We start from the raw sequence: 22,708 nt of genomic DNA on the forward strand, positions 1-22,708 counted from the left end.
ATTAGAAAAACACCATTAAGTATGATAAGTTGTCTGACTGTTAGGTATCATAAAATCACCATAAATACCTATAATACAGGACTGTTGTAGTAAAATTACAGCACTGATTAGGGAGGTATTTGCATATTTTACTTAAGTAGAAGTAGCTAAACAACACTATAAAAATACTCTTAATACAAGTGAAAGTATTACATTACAAGTTTTATTTAGACCTAAGTAAAAGTACATAAGTATTAGCAACAAAATGTACTTTAATGTACAAAAGTTTACTACTTTATATGCTGTATAACAATGCATCATATTTTATAAACTGATCATATATTTTGTAAAATTGTCATTAACCTTATTAACCTCTATATGCTGAATAAATAATATCACTAAAGTAGGTAACTAGTAGGTAAGTTATCAAATATATGTTGTAAATAGTACAATACTTCCCTCTGAACTGTGGTGGAGTAGAAGAATAAAGTAGCATCAAACTAAAGTACTTAAGTAAAGTACAGTATCTGAGATTTGTATTTAAGTGCAATACTTGGTTAAATATATTTCCAACTACTGACAGTATCAGTTGACCATTGTAAATCACAGTTTGGGTAAATATGTTATAATACATAATACAGTCAAACACTGTAATACAGTACATACATGGTGTATTATGAACAATGGTGTGGATTTTTCAGCCAATCAGATTCGTCCAGGGGGCGGGACAATCTTGTTTATAATTCTATCTGGTGTCGACACCCACTGCGCAGCCGCAGCCCGGGTGACGAAGATGGTGCTCATCAAGGAATAGTGAGTCTGAAGTGCTTTTAAAAAATTGCCTTTTAGCGCATTTAGAGTGTCATTTTCATCTGTCCAAGAGCTCATTACTGAAGCGTAAACATGTGTGTTTCGTGTACTGCTGTCGTTCGCTTGATTTTACATCCCCGCAGCCCGTAAAAAGGCAGCTTTGAGCAGGGTGGATCGGGACGTGGATAACGGGACACACCGGTCTTTTTTAGGCGTTGCTAGGGCGAGCTAACGTTAGCCTGAGTTGTAGCAGCAGAGGGGATAATTAGCTTCTTAATGAAAATGAGTTACATAAAAAAGACAGCGCTGGTTACACGTAAACAATCTGCACATTCAGCTTGTTAACATGACTTTGATGGTTATATATATCGCCCGGTCGCCGGTTAGCGGCGTGTAATATCCATAAAGTGCCGTAATGTGAAGCTTCGCTCCCGTGAGTGACAGATTAAGGTTCCTTCTCCGTCGGATTTACCATTAATGCTAGCTAGCTAAGTTAGCTGTAGCAGCCGGCTAGCTGCTAGCATGACAATTTTCAGACCACGGAGTTCATCTGTTATGCACACATTTAACATTTACTGTTAAGTTATAACCTAATCGGTAGTTAAACTACACGTAACCTTGGCATTATTAAATGGTTCGGCAGGAATTATCCTCAAATATCGGCCCATACCACATAGCAGTTGTACCCTTCAAGCTAGCGTGAGGTTATGGAAGGACTAACTACTTTGCTGTTACTTTGTTGGCGCTAGCATTAGACAGTTAGCCCTTTAACTGGGCGGCTAAGACTAACACTAGAGTAATGCTGCCGCGGTAATTAAATCACTTACATTGGGATTGTGCGGTTTTATATACTTTTTACTCCGTAAAGCTAGCTTTCATTATGTGGCTAACATATATCTGCTCCAGATAACGGTACCTGTTGTTACCGTGATCTATAGCACAAATCTGGTTTCAGTATCAAGTAATACCAGCACCAGGATATCAATATCGATACCGAAATTTCTTTATTGTTAAAAGCCGTTGAAATACTATGGTATAAGGGAGAGAAATATGTCATGATTTATAAGATAAAAACATTAATTAACAAGCCACTTCGGATGATATTTTAATGACCTCCAAATAATTTTGTCATAACATTAGCATTTCTTATTCTGTCAATCACATGCAACACAAATTAGATTTCAGTTGTAAATAACAAATGTTTGTTAGGAGAGATGTTTAACTATGCAAATGCAGCAGGGCAGAGATGTAAATACTGAAGCAACAAGAAGACTTTTCATGTTCCCAGGATGTGGTCTAAGGTGTGATGGATCAGTTTTGTTGGTATCAATTTTAAAAAGAAGGCTTGATCAAGACTGCAGCAGGAAAACTGCTCAACACTGCATGCTTTTCAGACAGCAGGTAGATGGAGCAACATTTATCTCAGAGTTTAATCTAAGGTATCAATTGCATACCATTTATTCTCCTCTATAAGACATACAGTGGGGTCCAAAAGTCTTAGAAAACTCCCATTTATACTGTACGTCTCAGAAAGTAGCTGTAACTAAGTAAGTACACAATTATTTATTTAAGTATAGCACCTTTGAAAACCTAGGTTGCAGAATGCTTTACAAAAGAATAAATAAAAGCAACATAAGAACTGTCGTAATAATAACACTAACTGTATTTGTGTAGCACAGTTCCAACATGCTTTAACTTAACACTTTTACACAGTAATATCCAGTAATTAGACATTAGACTTATTTCCAGGCTTTAAGACTCATTCCTGTTGCTCTTTATGAACTATCTCACTCAAAGTAAAATCAATAAGGAAACAGACTAAATCATGTCCTTACAAGTTCCAGCGGTAAAATTCATGACAACAGCAACAGCTTTGCATGTTGTGACTCAATAGCAACAGTCCGTTTATAGCAGGAATCTTGTTTACAAGGAGATTATCATATACAGAAGGAAAAAAATGTGAATGGAAAAGATGTTGATCAGTTGATGAAGGTAAAAATGTGTCAGCCTATATCTTAAAGCGCTCACAAAGACAAAAGCCTGTTCACTATCAGCTTTGCCAATTTAATTTCCTCACTGTGTCCAAATAGAAGTGAAAGGCATCTAGGAGAGAGCTCTGTCATACCACCACAGTCACCTGTATGATTGTGTTATTAGTGATGCTGCAGCCATAAACTGAACTGTACACTATTAAAAGCCTGGCAGTAAGTGACAGTTTGACAAAGTTAAAGTGTTTGTTTTTGTTTACTGGCAGATGTTGATTCAACTTTACAGTCATTTTTATCCTGTTCAGTGTCTTTTAGGCAGCGTCTGCATTTGATCACTAAGTCAGCACCAAATTAAATCTGATTACTTGTGCAAACCTGGCTACAAAACCTTCTTTTATATACATTTGCAATACAACGCAATTGTAAAAGACATTTTGTGACATAAATTGGTTTTCAATGCAGTTAATGCAGTTATACTCACAAGATAACCTGCTTAAACCCACACTGTAAAGTCACCACTTACATAATAATGTGAGAGAGAGTTCTTATCACTGTTGTGAAATCCAGCTTTGCTCATGATAGACAGACACACGTTATGCAGTACATTTAGGTGCATTAGGTCTGCAAGTCATAGTATGGTGTAATTAAGTGATCACTCTGCTATTTTTGATGATTATCAATTAATCATGATAAAAAATCAGAAAACTGTGAAAAATATTCATTATGTTCTAATGAAATTACTTGCTTTGTCTGATCAACAAACAAAAATCCAAAGATAATCAGATTAGTGTCAGTTAAAGCAAAGAAAAGCAGCAAACTAAAACAATTGAGTGGCTGGAGTCAGTGAATGTTTGGCTTGAAAATTGTTTAAACAATTAACCTATTATCAAAATAGTTGAAGATTATTGGTTTTTCACTTGATTGACTAATTGATTAATTGGACTATTCGTTTCAGCTCTAGATTAACTTCACGGTTGATTTTGTAGTTCTGTTAGTCGTAGCAAAGAGAAATGAATCGGACCACTCATAGTTAAAACTCATCTAAAGGCTGGTTACCTCCTCTGTGTGTCAGCATCCAGGTACCTGTGCTGCAGGTGTCTGTGATGTCTGTACTGGGATTTACACTGGAGCTTATGTAACTACAGGTTACAAGGCCACTTGAATGGTGACTGGTCAGCTGGTGCTAAACCATTCAAACAGTTTTGCCCTTCATAATACAACAAAACACACACCAGCGCAGACCCTCTCTGTGCCGCCTGAGGAGTGTAAACACAGTTAATTTGGTTGTTTAATCAACGCCTGACACTCACTGCTAATGCTGCAAATAGCAAGCAGTTTTCTGTCACTGGCCACATTGTGTCGTTCATGTCTCTCCTCCATTTTTAAGGTTTAAAACACTTCACATGGTCCGTTTTTTTTTTGTTTATTTTTCTGGCACATCAGGATCAATTTCTTATCAGTGAATAATCAATAACTGATTAATCATTAACATCCCTAGTTGTACGCTAAAGAGAACCGGTGTCATTTCAGTAGTTAGGGGTGTGAGCGTGTCACAGGCCTTCAGACTTTTAATCTCCTGCAGAAGACGATGGTGAATATGACAGGAAGAGCAGGTGTGTCACTGGTGGTTCCACTGATTAATTTCTCATCTCGTGCTGACATATGCTAATCAGGGAAATTAACAGGTGTGTAAACTTCAGTTGGAGCGAAACCTCCAAGCTCTTCACGGCGCAGGATTAAATCTGCTCAGCTGTAACGTGGTCAGTCCGCTCGATTTGTTGCGTTTTGAAAATCTCATGCAGTGGATACTTCTGCACATTTGCCAGAGCCAACATGTTAATTTCTCTCCTGTTACAAAAGCTGCAGCGCGCCGCACACCACCGCCAGCCAAAAGCACAAACACTGCACTCTGCCTTTGTTTTTCCAGTTGTGCTACATTGTTCCTCCACTTACATGACTGTCGGTGCCAAAACCTGGTTTTTGTCTTTGAAAGTTTTATGTATCACGACAGGTTATTTATATATTATGAAGTATTCTTTATATAGAATACAATATAGTGGGTAAAGTTGTTTTTTTTTTTTTGTGTTTTTTTTCCTGAAGAACAAAAGAAGTCGTTGAATGACACATAAGAGCTGGGAGATGCAGATGTTCAGGATGTTTTGTTGGTGGAGCTTAACGGCTACTTTCATTATTCATTAACCTGCCAGTTATATTCTCAATTCTTCGAGTAATTGTTAATTTTATAACATGTATAAAAACAGTATTATGATTTCTTAAAGCTCAAGATAACACCTACAATTTGTTTGACCAACATCCCAAACCCAAAGGTTTTTAATTTACAATTAAATAAAACATGATCAAGAAACTGGGGGAAAAAAATGACTCAAACATTTAATTGATTAGAAAAATCATTGCCAGTTTATTTTCTGTCCATTAATTGTTTTCAGCTGTTAAGAGTTCCCTCACACCCTGACCTGTGACCTGTGTCCTTGCAGTTTTTATAATAGTCTACTCTCTCTTAATTCTCTTGGCTATAAAAACATCATATAGCCGTTTTTCAAGTTGTTTCAAGTTCCCGCTCAGATTTGAGTTTGTCCGACAGACGGCCAAATTCTCAGCCTGCGTCGCCTCATCAGTCAGTCTGTGTGTAGGTTAAGGGTGGGGTCCTGAATCTGCCAATCACAGCAGAGGATTTGTATGGATTGTGAGAGGAGAAGGAGGAAGTGTAGCCCGAGAGAGAAGAAGAAGAAGAAGAAATGTCCTCTTTTTGTGTGTGCAGTGAATGAAACTGTAATATCCAGATATAATCAGCACTCTGGTTAAACTGCAGTTTCAGCTGCTGTAAAAGATATTTAATTGTAATTTATACGAGTATTTTGTGTTGGGGGGGGGGCAACTTGTTTTTAAAACCATTGGTGTCAGTACGAAATACATGTAACCACCCAAAATTAAATAAGATAAAACATTAAATATTTAACTTCTTAGAGGGCTGCAATATTACTGGATAAATATAAATCTTTATTAATTAGCTATATATTACAATTATCCAGATAAAGCTCTGTTTGATGTGTTTTTTATTGAACTCCTTTTCATATATTAGTATTTCTTGTCTTGCTGTAAAAACAAAGCCAGTCTTAGTGTTCTACTTTAGTTGTGCTCCTCAGTATTCGGGACTTTCCTCTTCAGTTTTTCCCAAGGAGGGTCAAAAGTTTATCAAGTTTATCCCACAACTTCATGCTTTTCCACCCGTGTCTGGTCATGGTGCGTTCAGAGACTGTGATGCTTTTTAGTGCTCGAGCATTTGAACTTAAATCTGTGAATAATCACAGGAAATTAAACAGGAAGCACCACTTTCTATGAATTAGTTACTAATGGGTTTAACTTATTTGTTTCTCTCTTCATTTCCTGCCCCACCTCTCCCTTTCTTTCCCCTCTCTCAGCCGTGTAGTGTTGCCGGTGTCTGTCGAAGAGGTGAGTATCTTTACCTCCATATCCTCTTTAATGTTACATGACGAGTCACTTTTTGATAATAAGAATGTAGATTACAGCTACAGTATGTCGAGCTGGTCGTAGCTTCGTAATGATTTTCTCCTGTACACAGAAGGCTCGGCCACTCAGGCTTCAGTCTGGGGCTAAGACAGAATAGCCTTTGTTAGGGAGCGCTGGTATTTGTGTGACAGGCTGGTGGTGGCGTTCGCAGGGAGAACTGGACCCAGCCTTTTAAAAATATCTCAATCTCTGTGACATCTCGCTTTTAATAGCGCTCACATTTTTATACTCATTTGTTTTTGAGAACATACTTAAACTATTTGGCCTCACAAGAAAGAGTTTACCACAGTTTGTTCAGTTTTCATCTGAGCGTAGACTTTGTTGTCCAGTGACATCAGACACTGGCCCAAGTTCACAGCCTTCTATACTTAGTGTCTGGCAGCAAGAAATGCATCTTTTCGACATGAAAATAAAGATTTTCTGTAGAATGAACACAGGCAGAGGCCAAGCTAGTTTTAACATTCCTTCACAGTAACTGTATCAGCAGTGACGTCCTGTCAAAAGCACCCTCATTAGGCCTCCAAGTCCAAATGAAGGCAGGAAGTTTATTTTGAAAATTAATTGCAATGTTTTTCCCGTAGACGGCAGGAAAACAGCGATGTCTGTTTAGTTTTTTTTTCCAGGTTGATCAAAGCATGATTTGAGTTTATAGCTCGCTGCCACCTTGGTTGTTAATGGATTCATAAATAGTGGATCAAGGCGCACTAATGCAACAACATAGAGCCTCACAAACACATGTGTCTTCACCAGGATGACAACATCTCTCCTTTTAGATGTGAACTTGTTTGTCATCTCCATTTTTAAAAAGACAAGTTTGAGCTTTTTTTTTTTTTTTCTTTTGAAGAGTTTAATACAATCTAGGCATTTCTCTGTGGCCGTCAGTGGTACTGCATCTCTACAGAGCCTGCACTGGCCTCAGGGACTCGCTCAGTCTTTGCCTATTCCAGCAAATATTCACAGCAGTTGTCACAGTAGTTGTCGCTGTATATTCAGGGTGTGTCTTCTCCTCTTGCTCCCATTTCTCACAGTATCAAGTAGGGCAGCTGTACTCTGTGGCTGAGGCCAGCAAGAATGAGACGGGAGGAGGAGAAGGAATTGAAGTACTGAAGAACGAACCCTACGAGAAGGATGGGGAGAAGGGACAATACACACATAAAATATACCATCTAAAGAGGCAAGTCTGTGGAATAAAGTGGGTTCTTTTTCCAGGGTCAGCTACGAGTAGAGCTGGGTATCGAACTTCAGGAGTAAATGAGTAAATCTCATCAGTGTCAGTGAGCCAATCAGCACGCAGCATGCTTGGACCAAGATCTAATAATGCTGGTGATTGGCTGTTTATTCACAAGAACACATTTGAGTGTTTAAAGAGACAGAGCTTAAAGGCATAACTAACATTTGTTCTGTGTCTCCTAATTGAGGGAACACCATTTTGCGACAGCCATAAATAACAGCTCCTACTTAGAAATCTTTATTTTTTATATCTACCTTCTGCACAAAGCAGGGATTTATCGCACTGTTACCGTCTTTGACCAACTCCCCAAACAGGTAACCTAAGTGAGTAAGGCACATAAAAACCCAGAGCAGTGGGAAGAGCAACACGATCAGAGTTTGTTTTTTGCTTTTTCTCCATCTGGACGTGTTTGTTTGGACCACAGGAAGCTGTTAACACACAGAGCGTCGGCTGCCAGCTGTTAAATCTGACGGCAGAACTGTACTGGCAGCCGTCTGAGGGGAGACGTTAGGTGTGATGGTAACTCCGCATGAATTACAGCCACAATAAGCAGCTATTTTCACTGACGCAGCTTCACCTTCACAGTGCAAACACCGTTCTCCAATCTGTGATCACAAATGCCAAACGAATCCAGGAATATTTTCATGTCTCAGTCCTGAAATAGCTTTGAGGCCTTCCTCCATAATCAAAGGTCTAATATGCCAACTACATACAGACAGAATGTGCCTGTAGCAGTAGGAGGACGGAGGCTGCTCCCGTCAGGTGTTTCCTCTTACTTTGTCCGCCCTCTGTGTGTTGTACGACTGCTTCTTTGATGATGCAGGAAATAGGTGTTGTACGTTGTTTTTCGGACCAGAGCTTCAGCCCAGTGCCACCAACAGCAAAAAGGGCGATTCATTAGAAGCAGACAAGACAAAGAAGGATTATTGGAGGCTTTGAGTGACACTCTGCTTCCGACCTGTGGATGTGGTAGTTCTTATGAAATGACGATGCACTGACTGTCTGTCTTCTGTCTCCCTCCCTGCAGTAAAGTCCCAGGGTACGTGAAGATGATTGCACCAGAGGGAGCATTAGTTTTTCATGAAAAGGCCTGGAACGCCTACCCGTACTGTCGCACCAGTAAGTTCATGCTGGGGGATAAATCGCTTCATAATCGGTGTCTTTTCACCGCTCGCATGATGAACATGAAAGGTCATAGTTGCATGGTATTCATGGCTTCTCAAAGATTTTATGCATATTATACATTTATATACTTTTCTTTGTGCAATTTAGAAGTGTTTAAGATGATAAATGTCAAACTGATTTTTGATACTGATGCTCTTTTTTTTTTTTTCTCTCTCTTGTTTCCCTTTGTCCTTCCTCTGCAGTTGTGACGGTGAGTTGTTTTTGCCAAACTTTTATCTGCACGTATTTCTGAAGAGCTTCTCTCAGCTTTCTTTTGTATTCAGGACTGTAAATCATTTTAGTCAATACAGAGGCACTGAAGGAAGGAAAAAAGCTCTATGGGACGGGACAATTTATTAAGAAGAGGCATTTGTCCCGTCGTGTCCTGCGGTTTGACGGTTTGCAAACCATTCTTCTTGTGTGGAGCAGTTAATGCTCCCACAGAGGAGGTTGAACAAAAGTCACTGCTGCAACACAGATATCTCTCCTGTCCCTCCATCCCCTCAGAGTTCAGCAGTGACAAGACGTCTCGTTCTGGTCAGCGGTGTAAAAACACACCTGAAAGCTCAGTAAAGTTTAATCTGACACAACTTCCTCTGATCGCTGCAGTTTTATTAAAATAAATAGATTTAGCTGTTTTTAAATCCTGGTTTGATTTGGGCCTTTAGGTCGAGATGGTGTAGAAACGTTTCTGTTTTTATCTTTATCTCTCTCTCTCTCTCTCTCTCTCTCTCTCTCTCTCTACCTGAAGTTTTTCACAGCCTGATAATGCTGTACTTTATCTGCTCGCTAACTACTGTTGCTAGGGTTAAATATAGATTCAAGCTGAGCAGTGCAGCTTCGCCCGTGTTGTTTCAGTCTAAATGTCTGATTGGTTAATTGGATTTAGCCGTAGGGTTTAAGTACATCTCTGAGAAACTCCATTCATGGTGTTCTCTGTCCGGTTTGTCCCGGCTGAGATCAGCTGTACCTGTCAGTCTGGAGAAATACCTGCTTTCTGCGTAAAGGCTTGAACTTCATTTTTAATTTCTGTGCGTTTCTTCCTGTTTTTCAGAACGAGTACATGAAGGACGACTTTATGATAAAGATTGAGACGTGGCACAAACCTGACATGGGAACAGTAGAAAATGTAAGTGAGCAGAAGAGTCATAATGTTTAAAGGGATGAGTGTTGCACCTCCATCGGACGTGGTCAGGTGACCCGTGAGAAACGGAGGCTGCGTTGCACAAAACACCTCAAGTTAAAATTTTCCTTAAAGTCCAAGTCAAGATTTTGTCTTCTCCTTAAATTGGCATAATCTGATTATTAGACCCAAGGTTGAGTCACACACCCGAATCTCTGCATCCTACATTTCCCATAATGCAACATGAGAGCATTTTTCATCACACTGATAAACTATATGCGCCCAGTTTATGACGCAGGCTTTCTGCAGAGGTAACCCTGATGACATCACTGGGGCTGAAACTAATGATTATTTTTTTATTGTTTATTTAGCTGCTTTTTATTTATTTAATAACTGATTGATCACTTATTGTGAAAAATCCCAGAAAATAATGAAATATGCCCCTTAAAATGATCGAAGTGTCACAGTCCAAAACCTAAAGATGTTTAAAGATAAAACAGAGAAAAACAGCAACTTCTTGTCATGTTTGTTTTAAACAGTAACTGAAATAATTCTAATAATGGATTATTGAAATATTGCTGATTATTGTTCCGTTTGTCTCATTGATTAATCGGCGAATGATTTGAGCTCTGGATATCAGGGTTATCTCCTCAGACTGTCGACAGCTGCTCTCACAGACCGTCATGACATCATGATGAGTAAACATTACCTCATGTGTAAAATAAGTTCACCTAGATAAAAACCAGTTCCCCGCCGCTCTGTGGGCTGAACAGGTTGATGCGTGTGCACAAGTTACAATACAAATACACCCGTGTGCGTCTGGATTTAAATCTCATTTGATTTGCACACAACAGATTTGAATGAGCGTCGCTGAGGAAGAGAAATGTCCCTTGTTGCCCGTGTTGAGTTCAGCGGATCTTTCACGTTACGGCTCTAATTGTTTGTCTTTCTCTCGGCGGCAGGTCCATGACCTGGACGAGCAGACGTGGAGGACTGTGGAGGTGGTTCCCATAGATATTGCAAACAAAGAAGAAGTGGCGTCTGGGGTGAGTATTTTATTTTTTTTTATAAACTGAGATCTGAAAGTATTAAATCAGTGGATCAGGTGTGATCATTATATACAGGTGAGCGGAGCACACGGCACAATGAGCAGGTAACTGACACCTGAGATTTCCAGCAGGGTGTCTCCACCCTGAGGAGGAGTGTGGTCACACAGGTTGACGAAGGAGCAGGGACAGCCAGGCAGATGCTTTTTTATTTATCCATACTTATCATGGCAGATAATAATCTCCTCCCTCTGTTTTCTTCTTGTGGCAGTTGTTATTACAACTGACCCTCCCGGCATGAGGAGTCAGGCTCCGTAGATGTGATCAATGATGGGGGGGGGTTCTGTATGGACTGTATAAAAATCCTAATTTCACAACTATTCACGTCCTAAATGCATGAAGGTCACGACGGCATGTTTTATATTGGGTCAGAGGTTTTCACATTTTGCACTGTTTTAAATCAGCAGGAGTATCAGGAGTCAGTGATCACATCCTCAGCTGCTCACAGTCGATATGATCATTGATTGGCTGATTAACAGCATGTAATCGCTGCGTCCCCGGCTCATTCAGCGTGTGACTGTTTGTTGCGTCCGCAGGCCAAATAAATAAAAGTATTTCATCTCTGCTTACGCAGACCGCTCTCTCCCTGGACTGCAAATCAGACCATTAAGGCCTGAGTGGATGATGTCATTAGCTGATCATCCATCAACATTAACAATCAGTGAGTGACTCTAATGCAGTGCAGACGCATCGCAGAAAGTGTTCCTTCAGCTCCAACTGTGAGTCTCAAAATGTACCTGAATCACATTAAACCCCCCCCCCACTGCTCCCAGCAGCTGGTCTGCAGGAGACGCACCTTTTCATTTATCTGTTACATGACATTATCATTATTATTATTATTATTATTATTATTTATTATTATTATCATTATTATTATGTGTCTTTGCTGAGCGGTTCAACACTGTGGCATTAACCTGAGAATTCAGTTGCTTTGGCAACATTTGATTTATGTCGACAGGTTTTGATGAGGAGAGCGAGCGTTGGAACTAAAGTCTCATTTTGTGTTAAATAGAACCAATAAATAAAACTCACCGCTGCTGTTTAAAACCACTTAGTCGCTGAACGGGGGCGACTGTCAGTCAGGAAAAACCTGAACCGTCGTGTTGCCCATGGTTTAAAATCTAAAAGGAGGCATTAAGCCATTTCCACCCAGGTGGGTCACAGCGTTTCTTACACTGGCTCCTCCACAATAATGACTTAAGTGGATCAGTGTTGAGGCTGAGGCTTAATCTGAGTGTCCATCTGCTCCAGGTCTTCGCCACTGTTTCCCCACAGACCTGATAGATTAAAACAGCACAGTGAGCCTTGAGCTCAGGGGACGGGGATTTGGGGGTTGGCGTTGGGGGGGTGGGGGGGGTTGCAGTGTAAACGCAGTGTTGCGGTTGCTGATTCTTCAGTGTTTGAGAGCGGGAGTGTGAACACTCTTGACTGCACAGCTTCAGTATGAGCGAGTCAGCACCGACGAGTCTGAACTTGTTGTGGAGAAAGTGGAGGAGTTCAGTGCCTTAATGAAATTACACTACGCCATGTCAAAACTATTTTTCTTATGATCCAATGAGTTTATCAGGATTTTCTCAGGCCTTAAAGGGAAGTCTCACAGATTTAAAAAAACAGTCAGGTGCCAATATGAATATTCAAACAGGTTTCTGTTGCTGGAGATTAAGAGATCCTTTCCTCATGTGCTTCATTCGTCATCTACAAACCTTGTTCTGTGTAAAATAGTGAATATGAGGCCGGAGCAGTCTGAACAACACGACTCCCTCTGTGTGTGACGGTCTGTCCCGCACAGCTCAGCACGGAAACACTGAGGAAACACAAAGAGGGAATTCTGTACTGAACACTGGAAATCAGATGCTGAAGCTTCATTTTAACCTCGGATCAACTTTAAAATAACTGTGGGTTTCGCCTCCCGTTACTTAACGTTACATAGGAATCACTTAACGTCCAGAATGAGGAGGAGGAGCAAGTACAGCAAGCAAAATCTGTTTCTGTGTAAATATGGACGACTGAGTATCGTTTTGAACTCGTCCTGTAAAGTTCAGTGAAGAAGAAGAAGACAGCAAGGCAGCAACTGTGGATGGAAACATTGTGTGATTTAAGATTTAAAAAATCAGCTTTGTAAATGTTTTATGAGGAAGGAAAAGCATTCAACAAGTTGGTGCGATGCTCTCAATGCTGAAGAAACAGAAACAAAACACAAGATCTCGGAGGAAAACACTCTGGTCATTTCCTTCTTACATGTTCCAAACATCCAGATGATAAACAGCCGGCTTTTCTTCTCTTGAAAATCTCTGATGTGACTCTTTGTTTTATGTCTGTACTTGACTCTTGTGAATTAGTTCTGAGCACATTTCCTGCTGTCGACAAAACGGCAACAGCAGTTTCCTCCTGCAGCAGCTGTGGGTGACAGGTGGGGCTCAGGTACAGGTTTGTTTCCTGCCGGGTGCTGATGTCTCCTCGGTCTCTTTCAGGACTATAAGCCAGAAGAAGACCCCGCTCTTTTCCACTCTGCCAAGACAGACAGAGGACCTCTGGGCCCTGAATGGAAGGTACCTGACACAGGAACAGAAAGCAGATGTTGAGAACGTCCTGATGTTCACGCTCCGTCCTCCTGGACCTTTGACTGACCTGTGCTCTTCACTCTGTGTTTTTCCCTCCCTCCCAGAACGAGCTGAAGACAGACTGTCCTTACATGTGTGCGTACAAACTGGTCACCGTCAAGTTCAGGTGGTGGGGTCTGCAGACCAAAGTGGAAAACTTCATCCACAGGGTAATGCAGTGTCTTCTTATTCTTCATGTTTTAATTGTAGTTTTTAACAGAAAATTATAATTTATTAAGTCTGTTAACTTCAACATGAATTTTGAGCTTGTTTATCGTCGTCAACATCTCCACAGCTTTGCCTTGATTTCAGTGACGGCTGTTGTTTCTGTTTTGCACAGCAGAGGGAGACAGAGCTTTCAGAAACATGTCAGTATTACTTACTGAAAATCCCTGCACCTGTAGGAGAGAGAGAGAGATTAAAGCACAGTTGAGGTTGAAGAAGAGATGATGAAGGGCAAGAGCAAAGCAAAAGTGCATCAGCTGTAATTATGTAAAAATAGTTCACGTCTCCTGCTTGTTAAATATCGAAGTGGTAGACGGACTGGAGATGGAAACGAGTCCCCTGCTCTAGTCCTGCATGTTTCTGATCTTTAATCCTTTTTTAACTTGAATTTTAATTCTTGTCCTTCGCTCTGCAGCAAGAAAAGCGTATTTTCACCAACTTCCACCGCCAGCTGTTCTGCTGGATCGACAAATGGGTGGGTCTGACCATGGAGGACATCAGGCGGATGGAGGAGGAGACTCAGAAAGAGCTCGAGGAGGTAATTAACTCCTCAAACACACACACACACACACACACACACACACACACACACACACACACACACACACACACACACACACACACACACACACACACACACACACAAACTTCAGCTGGACTCTACTGTGGCTTGAGTTCGAGGCAGAAATAAAAGAATGCAGTAGAAATATTGTAATTGTAATTCCACATGATTTCTGTTGCGAAGGATGAATTCCAATCGTACAGATGATCGTGTTGAGCTCAGAGCAGACGGCCGGAGCCGACGCAACACATTTAAATCTACTTGAATTAACCCTTTTTTACTCCTGAATTTCACATCAGATGCGTCAGAAGGGAGATGTGCGAGGGACCTCTGCAACAGACGAGTAGAGGCCCGTCACTGTAGGTCAAACACTAGAGGCAGGCTGAGTAAGTCTCTACAGAGGAGCAGTGGTGCAGCTGCATGGCTCATCCTCCGCCACGTCACGCCTTTCATAAACCCCCCCCCCTCCGCTCTCCAGCTGCTGTCTAACTCGATAAAAAATCTCTGGGTTTGTTTGTTTTGTTTTGTTTTGTTTGTTTGTTTGTTTGTTTGTTTGTTTGTTTTCAGGTCTCCTTGTGCTTCACGTCTCTTCTGCTGTGTTTCCTTTTCTTTTTCATCCCATGTGCTCTGTTCTTTAACCAGGACGTGAACATCAAGTTTTCCTGACATGAGTAGAGCCGGGTGCTCGTTACTCGTTAGTTAAAGCCGAGGAACCTTCGTCATTTACTCACAACTTATGAAACTTTTTTATAAGATTTTCATTTCAACATGTCTGTCAAATATCTCAACAACAATATTATCTGTCCACATGAAATTTTGTACAAACATTCATGGTCCCCAGACAGTGAATCTCATTAACTTCAGTGATCCCCTGATATTTTTTATTTACTTATTCTTCCTCTGCTGCCACATGAGGCTGACATCTGTGATTTTTAGACGTCTGTGTGTCCCTCAGGATGAACTGCAACTACTTTTCATCTTGCACCATCATCAGCTCAAAGATTCAGTGTCCTGCAAAACTGATTTTCCCATCAGCCTCAGCATGTTAGCATTTAGCCTCACAGAGCTGCTAGCTGCTTAGTCTTTTTCTACTGGAGCCTCTAAAGAAAAGAGTCGTATCTGATGTGCCTTTTAAAAGAAATCTAACCGGACTGGTGCCGGTTTGGGTTGAAGGACAGCGTCTCCAGAAAGAACTCCAGGCTTCTTGGTCGTCCACGCACAAAGAACAGGGCCATGGTCTGTAGTGTCTGTTCATAAACCCATCAGTCGCCCTCGCTCACACTCACTAACGTTTTCTTTCAGCTCCGTCACTCTCTGTGCTTTCACTTCGTTTTCCCTCCTGATGTTTCTGTGGTGATCACCGTGGTGATAAAGATAACGACTCACCTCGCTGAAATGTTTTCCCTTTTTTCGTTTTTTAGAAGTCAGCTGATTTTCCTGCATGTGCATGGCTTATTGCATGACAGATCTAGTCTGTGTTTTATTTTTATTTTATTTTTTTAACCGAACTGAACATAAAACTTCTCTCTCCGTCCCACAGCTGCGTAAAACAGGTCCGATTCGAGGCACCAGTGCTGCTCATGAGCAATGAGGCAAATCAACCAAACCCTGTCACGATGATGTCATCCGAGACACGTCCACCACGATGAGGAAGTGGCCCTGACGTCGCCTCTTCTCTTCCTGTCTCACATGATTCATTGGGGGGTTTGACACGATTGGTTAACAGTACTGTACAGATCCTACCCCAATCACAAGCCTCCTGTTCACCCCGAAAATAAAAAAACATGGTTTTGCATACATTTAAAAAGAAAAAAGAAAAAAAAAAACTCTTTGCACAGAACGTTAATTGCCTGATATGTAATTGTTAGTTTATTATTACAATGGGCTTTGTTTTTATTCAGGTGTGTAAACCGTGACTCAGAAAAGTCAAGCCTTTTAAATTAATTAGAATGTTGTTTTTAGCGAAACAGATTCCCACAAAAATTGGTATCAGATGACTTTAGCAGGTATTGGACCATGTACCCCCCCCCCCCCCCTCCTTGTATTTTATAAAAAAACTGTTCTGTCTCCACTTAAATCCGTGTCTCTCCCCCTCCAGTATCGTCTATCATTTCTCGTGCTAGGTAAACTTTGTCTAGCTTCCCCCCCCCCCCCCGTGTCTCACTGTCCCCTCTGTCTGGCAGTCGGTTGGGAATACTGATGTTTCTGTTTTTATTTTTATTTTACAGTTTTGAGTTTTGAGGCTAACCCATGTCTGTTTATGGTTCAAAGCAGATATAATGCTCATGCATGATAGGTAATTCTTTGCTATCGTACCCCCCGCCCCTCCCTCCTCACATGCACACACGTCCCACATTTCAACATGCACACCGGCCCTCCTCCCGCTCTCCGTCACAAGTGCATGTGGACAACAGCAACTCCTCAGTAAACTGTCGTTGCATGTGTGTAGTCGCTGCAGTGCAGCTTCGCTCAAGTGGATTGTTTGTGTTGATTTTAGAGGGGGGGGGGGGGGTTAGCGCCCTCTAGGAGAGTCTGTACAATACACCTGTGTGTTAGCGTGTGCATCTGTGTGCTTGTTTGTGTTATCAACTGCCTTCACTCTTAAAGGACTGTCACTCTTGGGACTGAGACGAGAACGTTCAGCTTGATATGGAGGCGTGTGCGCGGCGTGTGCGCTCAGCCTGTTGAACTCGGCTTCATGCTGTCGCTGCATGTCCTTTCTCCTTGGCTAGGGCTTTAACTGGAGGCTCCCACTGCCTCCACACAAGCTTTTCTTCTTCTTCTTTTTCTTTTTTCTTAAAACTAAAACAAACGAGGATGAGAGTCTGTGCGTTGCCGTGTGCATGAATCAAGGCAGTTTTTTATATCTCTCTCAAACTACCGTTTCCTCTCTCAGCTGACAGAGCGAATGGGTCCAGGCAGATGTGCGATGTGTGTTGCAGCTGTGGATTGACAAGCGTTCTGAGTGCATAGCTTTTATTTTTTATTTTCACCATGTATACTGAATTTTTAAGCTTTTCATCGACCTTAACTTGGAGAAGGTTCGAGGTCGGTCTGAGCTTTTCTTGACTGGTTCTAGTTGAGGATGAAACTGCTTTGGCGAAGCTTAGATAGATTTGACTCTTACAGTGTAGATCGGTGTTGGGTGATCTAGTACGAGCCTTGATCTGGAAACAGGTGGCGTCTTCATCCTGCTCACACAACTTTTCTTTTTCTTTTTTGTGGCTGCATTGATTGAGGTTGTAGCCGTTCTGTCGCAGCGAGAGCTGAGTTTAGCCGTCTTTACTTTGAACTTGTGCGGATCCCGTCGGGCTCTAGGTGAAAATATTTAGTGATTGTTTTCTATGATCATGACGTAGCTTAGCGCAGTTCTACAGCTGCGATTTAAGACCTTGTTTATTCAATCAGGTATGAGTGTCTCCAAAATTTCTTAGGTTTTCGTTGTGAGCTATCTGTGTGTGGTCTGTGTCGGACAGGTGCAAAGAGGGTTATAAGTGTACTTTAAACTAGAAGTGGACAAACTGTACATACAAACACTGACTTGAATGGGATATTCACAGCTACTAGGCGTTGTCAGGTCTATCATATTATACTGTACTGCTACAAGTAACTTTAAGGAAGTCGTGATGTTGTCAGAGCAGCTGACGTCAGCTCTGTGGACAGTGTGCTGTGTGTGTGTGTGAAGTGGAGCAAACTGTCCACGTGTTGTTGCTCATACCACGGTTTAACTGTACCTCATCCATGCTTACGAATGTACAGCTACGAAATAGATGTGTCAAACTATGCAGGACGTTTCTGACCCGCAGGAACGCTGACATGTTTCACACCTGCACAAGCATGACGCGGACCCGTTATATCATCATTACATGAGGACAGGTGGATTTACTAAAACTCGATTTGATCTGCATGCTCAACACTTTTTCTTTTTTTTTTTTTGTATTCTTTACATTTTTCCTTTTTTTTTTTTTATTTTTAAAGATTTCTTTTCTCTCGATTATTCTCCATTTCCGTTTGATCAGTACATCAGTGCTTTTGAGAAGCTCTTGAACTGCATCAGACAAGAAGGGAACTCCTGTTAAAGGGGCGGCTCCTCCTCAAAATCAAACTGGTTTCAGCTCGACCTCAGATTCACCGACGAGGAGTGAAAAGCCTGAGCGAGTTTGACGCTGACGGGAGTCGCCCCGTAGAACTAGAACAGGCTGTGTGATGTACAGTTTTGTAGCATTACCAGTGATGCCAGCCAGGGTATGACTGTGAGGGGAGGGATAGAAGCTTAGGGAACAGATGGAGTCCAAAATACTGTTTTCTTTATTGTAATCATGAATAAGCACTTGCAAAATCTACTGTTTTTTTTTTTTTTTTCTTTTATGTTTTCTTTTTTTTTTTTTGTTTTTGAAAGACAAAGATTCACAATGTATTCAATTTTCTCTTTTCTGATAAGGCAAAATTCAGGGGAATTAGTAGTGAATGTAAAACAATTAGTTCCTTTTTTTTTTTTCTTTTCACGGCTGTCGAGCTGTGACAGAAGGTCTAGACAATGGAACATAACAGAATATCTAATAAATTTGAACAAATAAGAGAATCAATGTGCTGTTTCCTGTTTGTTGTGTAAGGAACGTGTGACTGTGAGTATTTTATTGTTCACCACACACTCGCTCTACAGATCTTAAAGTTGCTTTACGCCCCGAACACTGTGTGGAAATATAATCAGTCTGTCCTAACGCTGAAACAAGAGCCCCACACACACACACACACACACACACACACACACACACACACACACACACAGCCGTTGGTTCCTGATCAGGACGTTATATTTATTTTGATCTTCTGATAATTACAAAACTGTGGAAAGACAAAAGAAACAAAACAAAATAAAAACAATCCAAATGAAAAAGTTTAGGTTCCAGTCTTGTTCAGTACACACTCATCACATCACTTTACACTGACACCACCAAACTAATACCAACATGTTGTTCTCATCATACGTGTTCATATTCAACACACTTATGACAAACAGATATCCTCAAATGTATTGTTGATATCTGCTGACATGTAAACAGGCTGGTCCATCCACAGTTATACCTTAAACATCCTTAATAACATTTCTCATCATCAAAATAATATTCTTCTTGGTGAGAATGTCAGTGACAGACATCAACACATTCTTACTAGTAGAAACTGTATTTCAAAATACCTACAGCTTTTATTTCTCCTAATCAAAATTCAGTTTGAGAAATCTTTAAATCCTTAAACAGTATATAAATATACCAAAAAATCTTAAGTGCTTGTTGTAAAGTTTAATCACTAGACCAGATGTGTTGTGCAGATTTCTGTAATTCACTTCTGCCTCCTCAAAAAGAACATTTCAGATTCTTCCTGGAATGACTGATGCCACTTTTGCCTTTTTATTGAGCTTTCACTTTCAGATATCCACAGTTATATTTTTGACCTGCAATAAAATTCACACTAGAATAAAACCCCGTCTGAAATAGAAAACTATGAAATACTGATATCCAACATGTAATTGCAGATGAATTTGATAAAATGTTAAAACAGCTTGTCATGTGAGCCACCTCCACTTGAACCAACCACCGCTGGGTCCGCCCATGTTTCTGCTTTTTCACACTTCTCTGTCTCTCACGTCTCGAGTCTCTGCTCGTTCCCACGTCCTCTGACAGCTTCTGGAGGACCGCAGTTTCAGGATGAGCCCTGTAGAAGTGACTGAGGAGGAGAAGTTTCTCTCTGTGCATGTGGTGGAGAGCCGACCCGGGCTGGGCCAGTGGCAGTGGCGTGTGGGGGGGGCGCAGACCCTGCTGTTCCTGATGGTGAGCGTGGCGTTGTGTGGCATGGTCATAGAAGCCTGCTTCATCTACCGTCTCTACCGAGCTGAATCTGTGAGTATCTGCTCAACTTATGCATTTGTACTTGAATATCCTCCTGCACAGATCCAATTACTTGAAGTATAATAAACATATATTGATTCTATTGAGGTAAAATGTCAAGACAAAAATAACAAAATGCTGAAATTAGTGACACTGCAGGATAAAATGACAACATGAAATATCATGAAAGCTGCACACGTCGTGTGCTGCTGATGAGAGCTGCAACATTTACAAAACAAGATGGAAATGCCAAGACAGTCACTACTGTTCACACAACTTTGCAATCAGAATCAATCAGAATCACATTACTTTATTGATCCCCAGGGGGAAATAAGGTTGAGTTACAGTTGCTCCCTCAGCAGAGAATAGAGAATATGAAGTAGGTTATAAAGTACATATGTATACACAAGATAAATATATACATTAAATATAAAAATATGTATTTATACTATAATATATAAAAGAGAAAAAAACTGAAATATGTAAGGATATGAGTTTCAAAATTGCACTTGTCACTTGTACAATAAATAAGTAAATAATGAAGTAATGTCAATGTAATTTATGCATTTCTCTGAGTCACGTGCTACCTGTAGGAAACTGTCTGCTCTGCCTTTCTGTCTGTAATCAGTCTGGAAATATCTCCGGTCCAGGAGGGAGTTCAGTGGTGCAGCTTAAAATAATATTAATGTCATCAGCATATTGTGAGATTCACACTTCACAGAAGCATCAGTTTAAACCAAAGGAGCCTTGAGACATAAACAAAAGTGACATTCACTCCAATTAAAACTGCTGATGGTGAAAGTATTTGGTTCTGATGGGGAAGAGAGCGAAGCAGAGATGGAGAAGTGCATCAAAGTCTGGTTCATTTATGGAGAACTGCACAGACCAGACTTGATGGTCAGTGATGGCGGACGGTCACTGCGACAGTCATGTAGAAACAAGGGAGGGTGAAGAAGTGAAGAACAGGAAGTGGTCTCTGCCCTGTGACATTTTGCTCTTTTTTACCAGAAACATGGATCTGTCCCACTCTGTCAAATGAAATCACAGGGAAACAAAAAGTGAATCTGAAACACAATTTCAGTTTTATGGCTTGGAAAAATGTGGAAAGATCTGCTCACATTTGGAGAGACTGGAGTCTTTTGCATCTTATTTTCACAACTTTGCATCTCCACACACACACACACCCCACACACACACACACACACACACACACACACACAAGAGGTAAATCACCTTTGTTTGCATTGCAGGCCACCACAGCGTCGTCCTCTAAGCTCTTTGCAGGTATGTCTCAGCACTTTTTATTAATAAATAAATAAATAAATATCTTCAGTTACTGGAGCCACATTAGAGACTCGGTGTCTGCTCCTCACTCAGGTCAGGAAGTTGCATCTTTCACTGAAAAGCTTGGTCATGATGTTCCTCCTTCCAAACCAGTTGCACATCTGACAGGTGAGACCAGAGATGTTGTCGTATCATTTATCATCATTTTCAGTGAATTACACAGTATTTGTATTCATCAGGTTTTAGCATTATTCATGATGTCTGTTGTTGTTGTTGTTGTTGTTGTCTTGTTTGTGTATTTCCAGATGGAACAGATGTAGTTCATGGACAGCAGATCATGGCGTGGAGCATGATCACAGACCCTCTCCTCTATGGAATGAGCTACAAAGACAGACGTCTTATCATTCAGAAGGAGGGTTATTATTATGTCTATTCAAAGGTTTTCTTCTTAGACAAAGGTGTATTTCACCATTCTGTCAGTATGGAGACTCAAAAGTATACTGGGGGAAGTCTGACCCTCCTGCAGTCCAGGAAATACTCCCCAGAGACACATCAGTCTCGATCCAACAGTTACCTGGGTGGAGTGTTTCGCCTGAACAAAGATGATGCTCTTTATGTGACAGTCAGCAACACCACAAAAATTGAGCAACACGGATGGTCTGAGAACATCTTTGGTGCATTTATGATATAAATACCACACTGACCATCATCACCATGAACCTTGCCTCAGTGAAACTTCCCTGAATAAATAAAGGAAAAGAAAAAAACGAAAGTACAAAATCTGAAGGTTTAGAGGAAGAATAAATAAAATTGGGGAAGAAAGATTATTGAAAATTTAAATTCTTTACGTTTTTTATGCTTACTTGTATACTGAATTACACTATACTGAACAGCTTTAATTCTGCTGTATTGATGTACGGTTATGTATACAAAATAATGAAATAAACAGAAAGTCTGTAGGTTTTCTCAAGGCTGTAATAATAATAATAATAATGATATTTTGTGTGCTGATTTGATGTTTTAATTATTGCATTTCGTTACTTTTTAGACTTTGTCTCTTTGTTGCTTTTATGCTGATGTTAAACACCTTCAAGTGTCACTGTGTATTAAAGGTGCTTTACAAATAAAAATGAACCGGACTAATAATAATCTATTTGTGACCAGGTACATTTTCCTGAAAACATTTTTTTCCTCAAGTTTAC

The 22,708-nt window shown here is 40.6% G+C and overlaps 2 protein-coding genes across 4 annotated transcripts; both read left to right on the forward strand.

Moving 5' to 3' along the window:
• Positions 1-754: 754 nt before the first annotated feature.
• On the forward strand, positions 755-16,309 carry LOC111217840 (phosphatidylinositol transfer protein beta isoform-like). Of its 3 annotated transcripts, none has more exons than XM_022739828.1 (12): positions 755-792; positions 6,218-6,248; positions 7,355-7,500; positions 8,585-8,676; positions 8,925-8,932; positions 9,776-9,850; positions 10,807-10,890; positions 13,422-13,499; positions 13,616-13,720; positions 14,191-14,313; positions 14,637-14,723; positions 15,878-16,309. In XM_022739828.1, exons 1-11 carry the CDS (start codon positions 773-775, stop codon positions 14,682-14,684), a joined length of 810 nt encoding a protein of 269 aa, XP_022595549.1. In that variant the 5' UTR covers positions 755-772; the 3' UTR covers positions 14,685-14,723; positions 15,878-16,309. The 3 variants fall into 3 exon arrangements, with proteins under 3 accessions (XP_022595549.1, XP_022595551.1, XP_022595548.1); XM_022739830.1 differs by having other exon boundaries at positions 14,637-14,696; positions 15,878-15,902; XM_022739827.1 differs by lacking the exon at positions 14,637-14,723.
• A 3,673-nt stretch (positions 16,310-19,982) lies between these two features.
• Positions 19,983-22,640, forward strand: LOC111217841 (tumor necrosis factor ligand superfamily member 6-like). Its single transcript, XM_022739831.1, has 4 exons — positions 19,983-20,234; positions 21,473-21,506; positions 21,600-21,674; positions 21,812-22,640. The coding sequence occupies exons 1-4, from the start codon at positions 20,043-20,045 to the stop codon at positions 22,195-22,197; spliced, it is 687 nt and encodes a 228-aa protein (XP_022595552.1). The 5' UTR covers positions 19,983-20,042; the 3' UTR covers positions 22,198-22,640.
• The last annotated feature ends 68 nt before the right edge of the window (positions 22,641-22,708 follow it).

Source organism: Seriola dumerili, unplaced genomic scaffold (assembly GCF_002260705.1).
Source record: "Seriola dumerili isolate Sdu_G_001 unplaced genomic scaffold, Sdu_1.0 BDQW01000047.1, whole genome shotgun sequence".
NCBI lineage: Eukaryota > Metazoa > Chordata > Actinopteri > Carangiformes > Carangidae > Seriola > Seriola dumerili.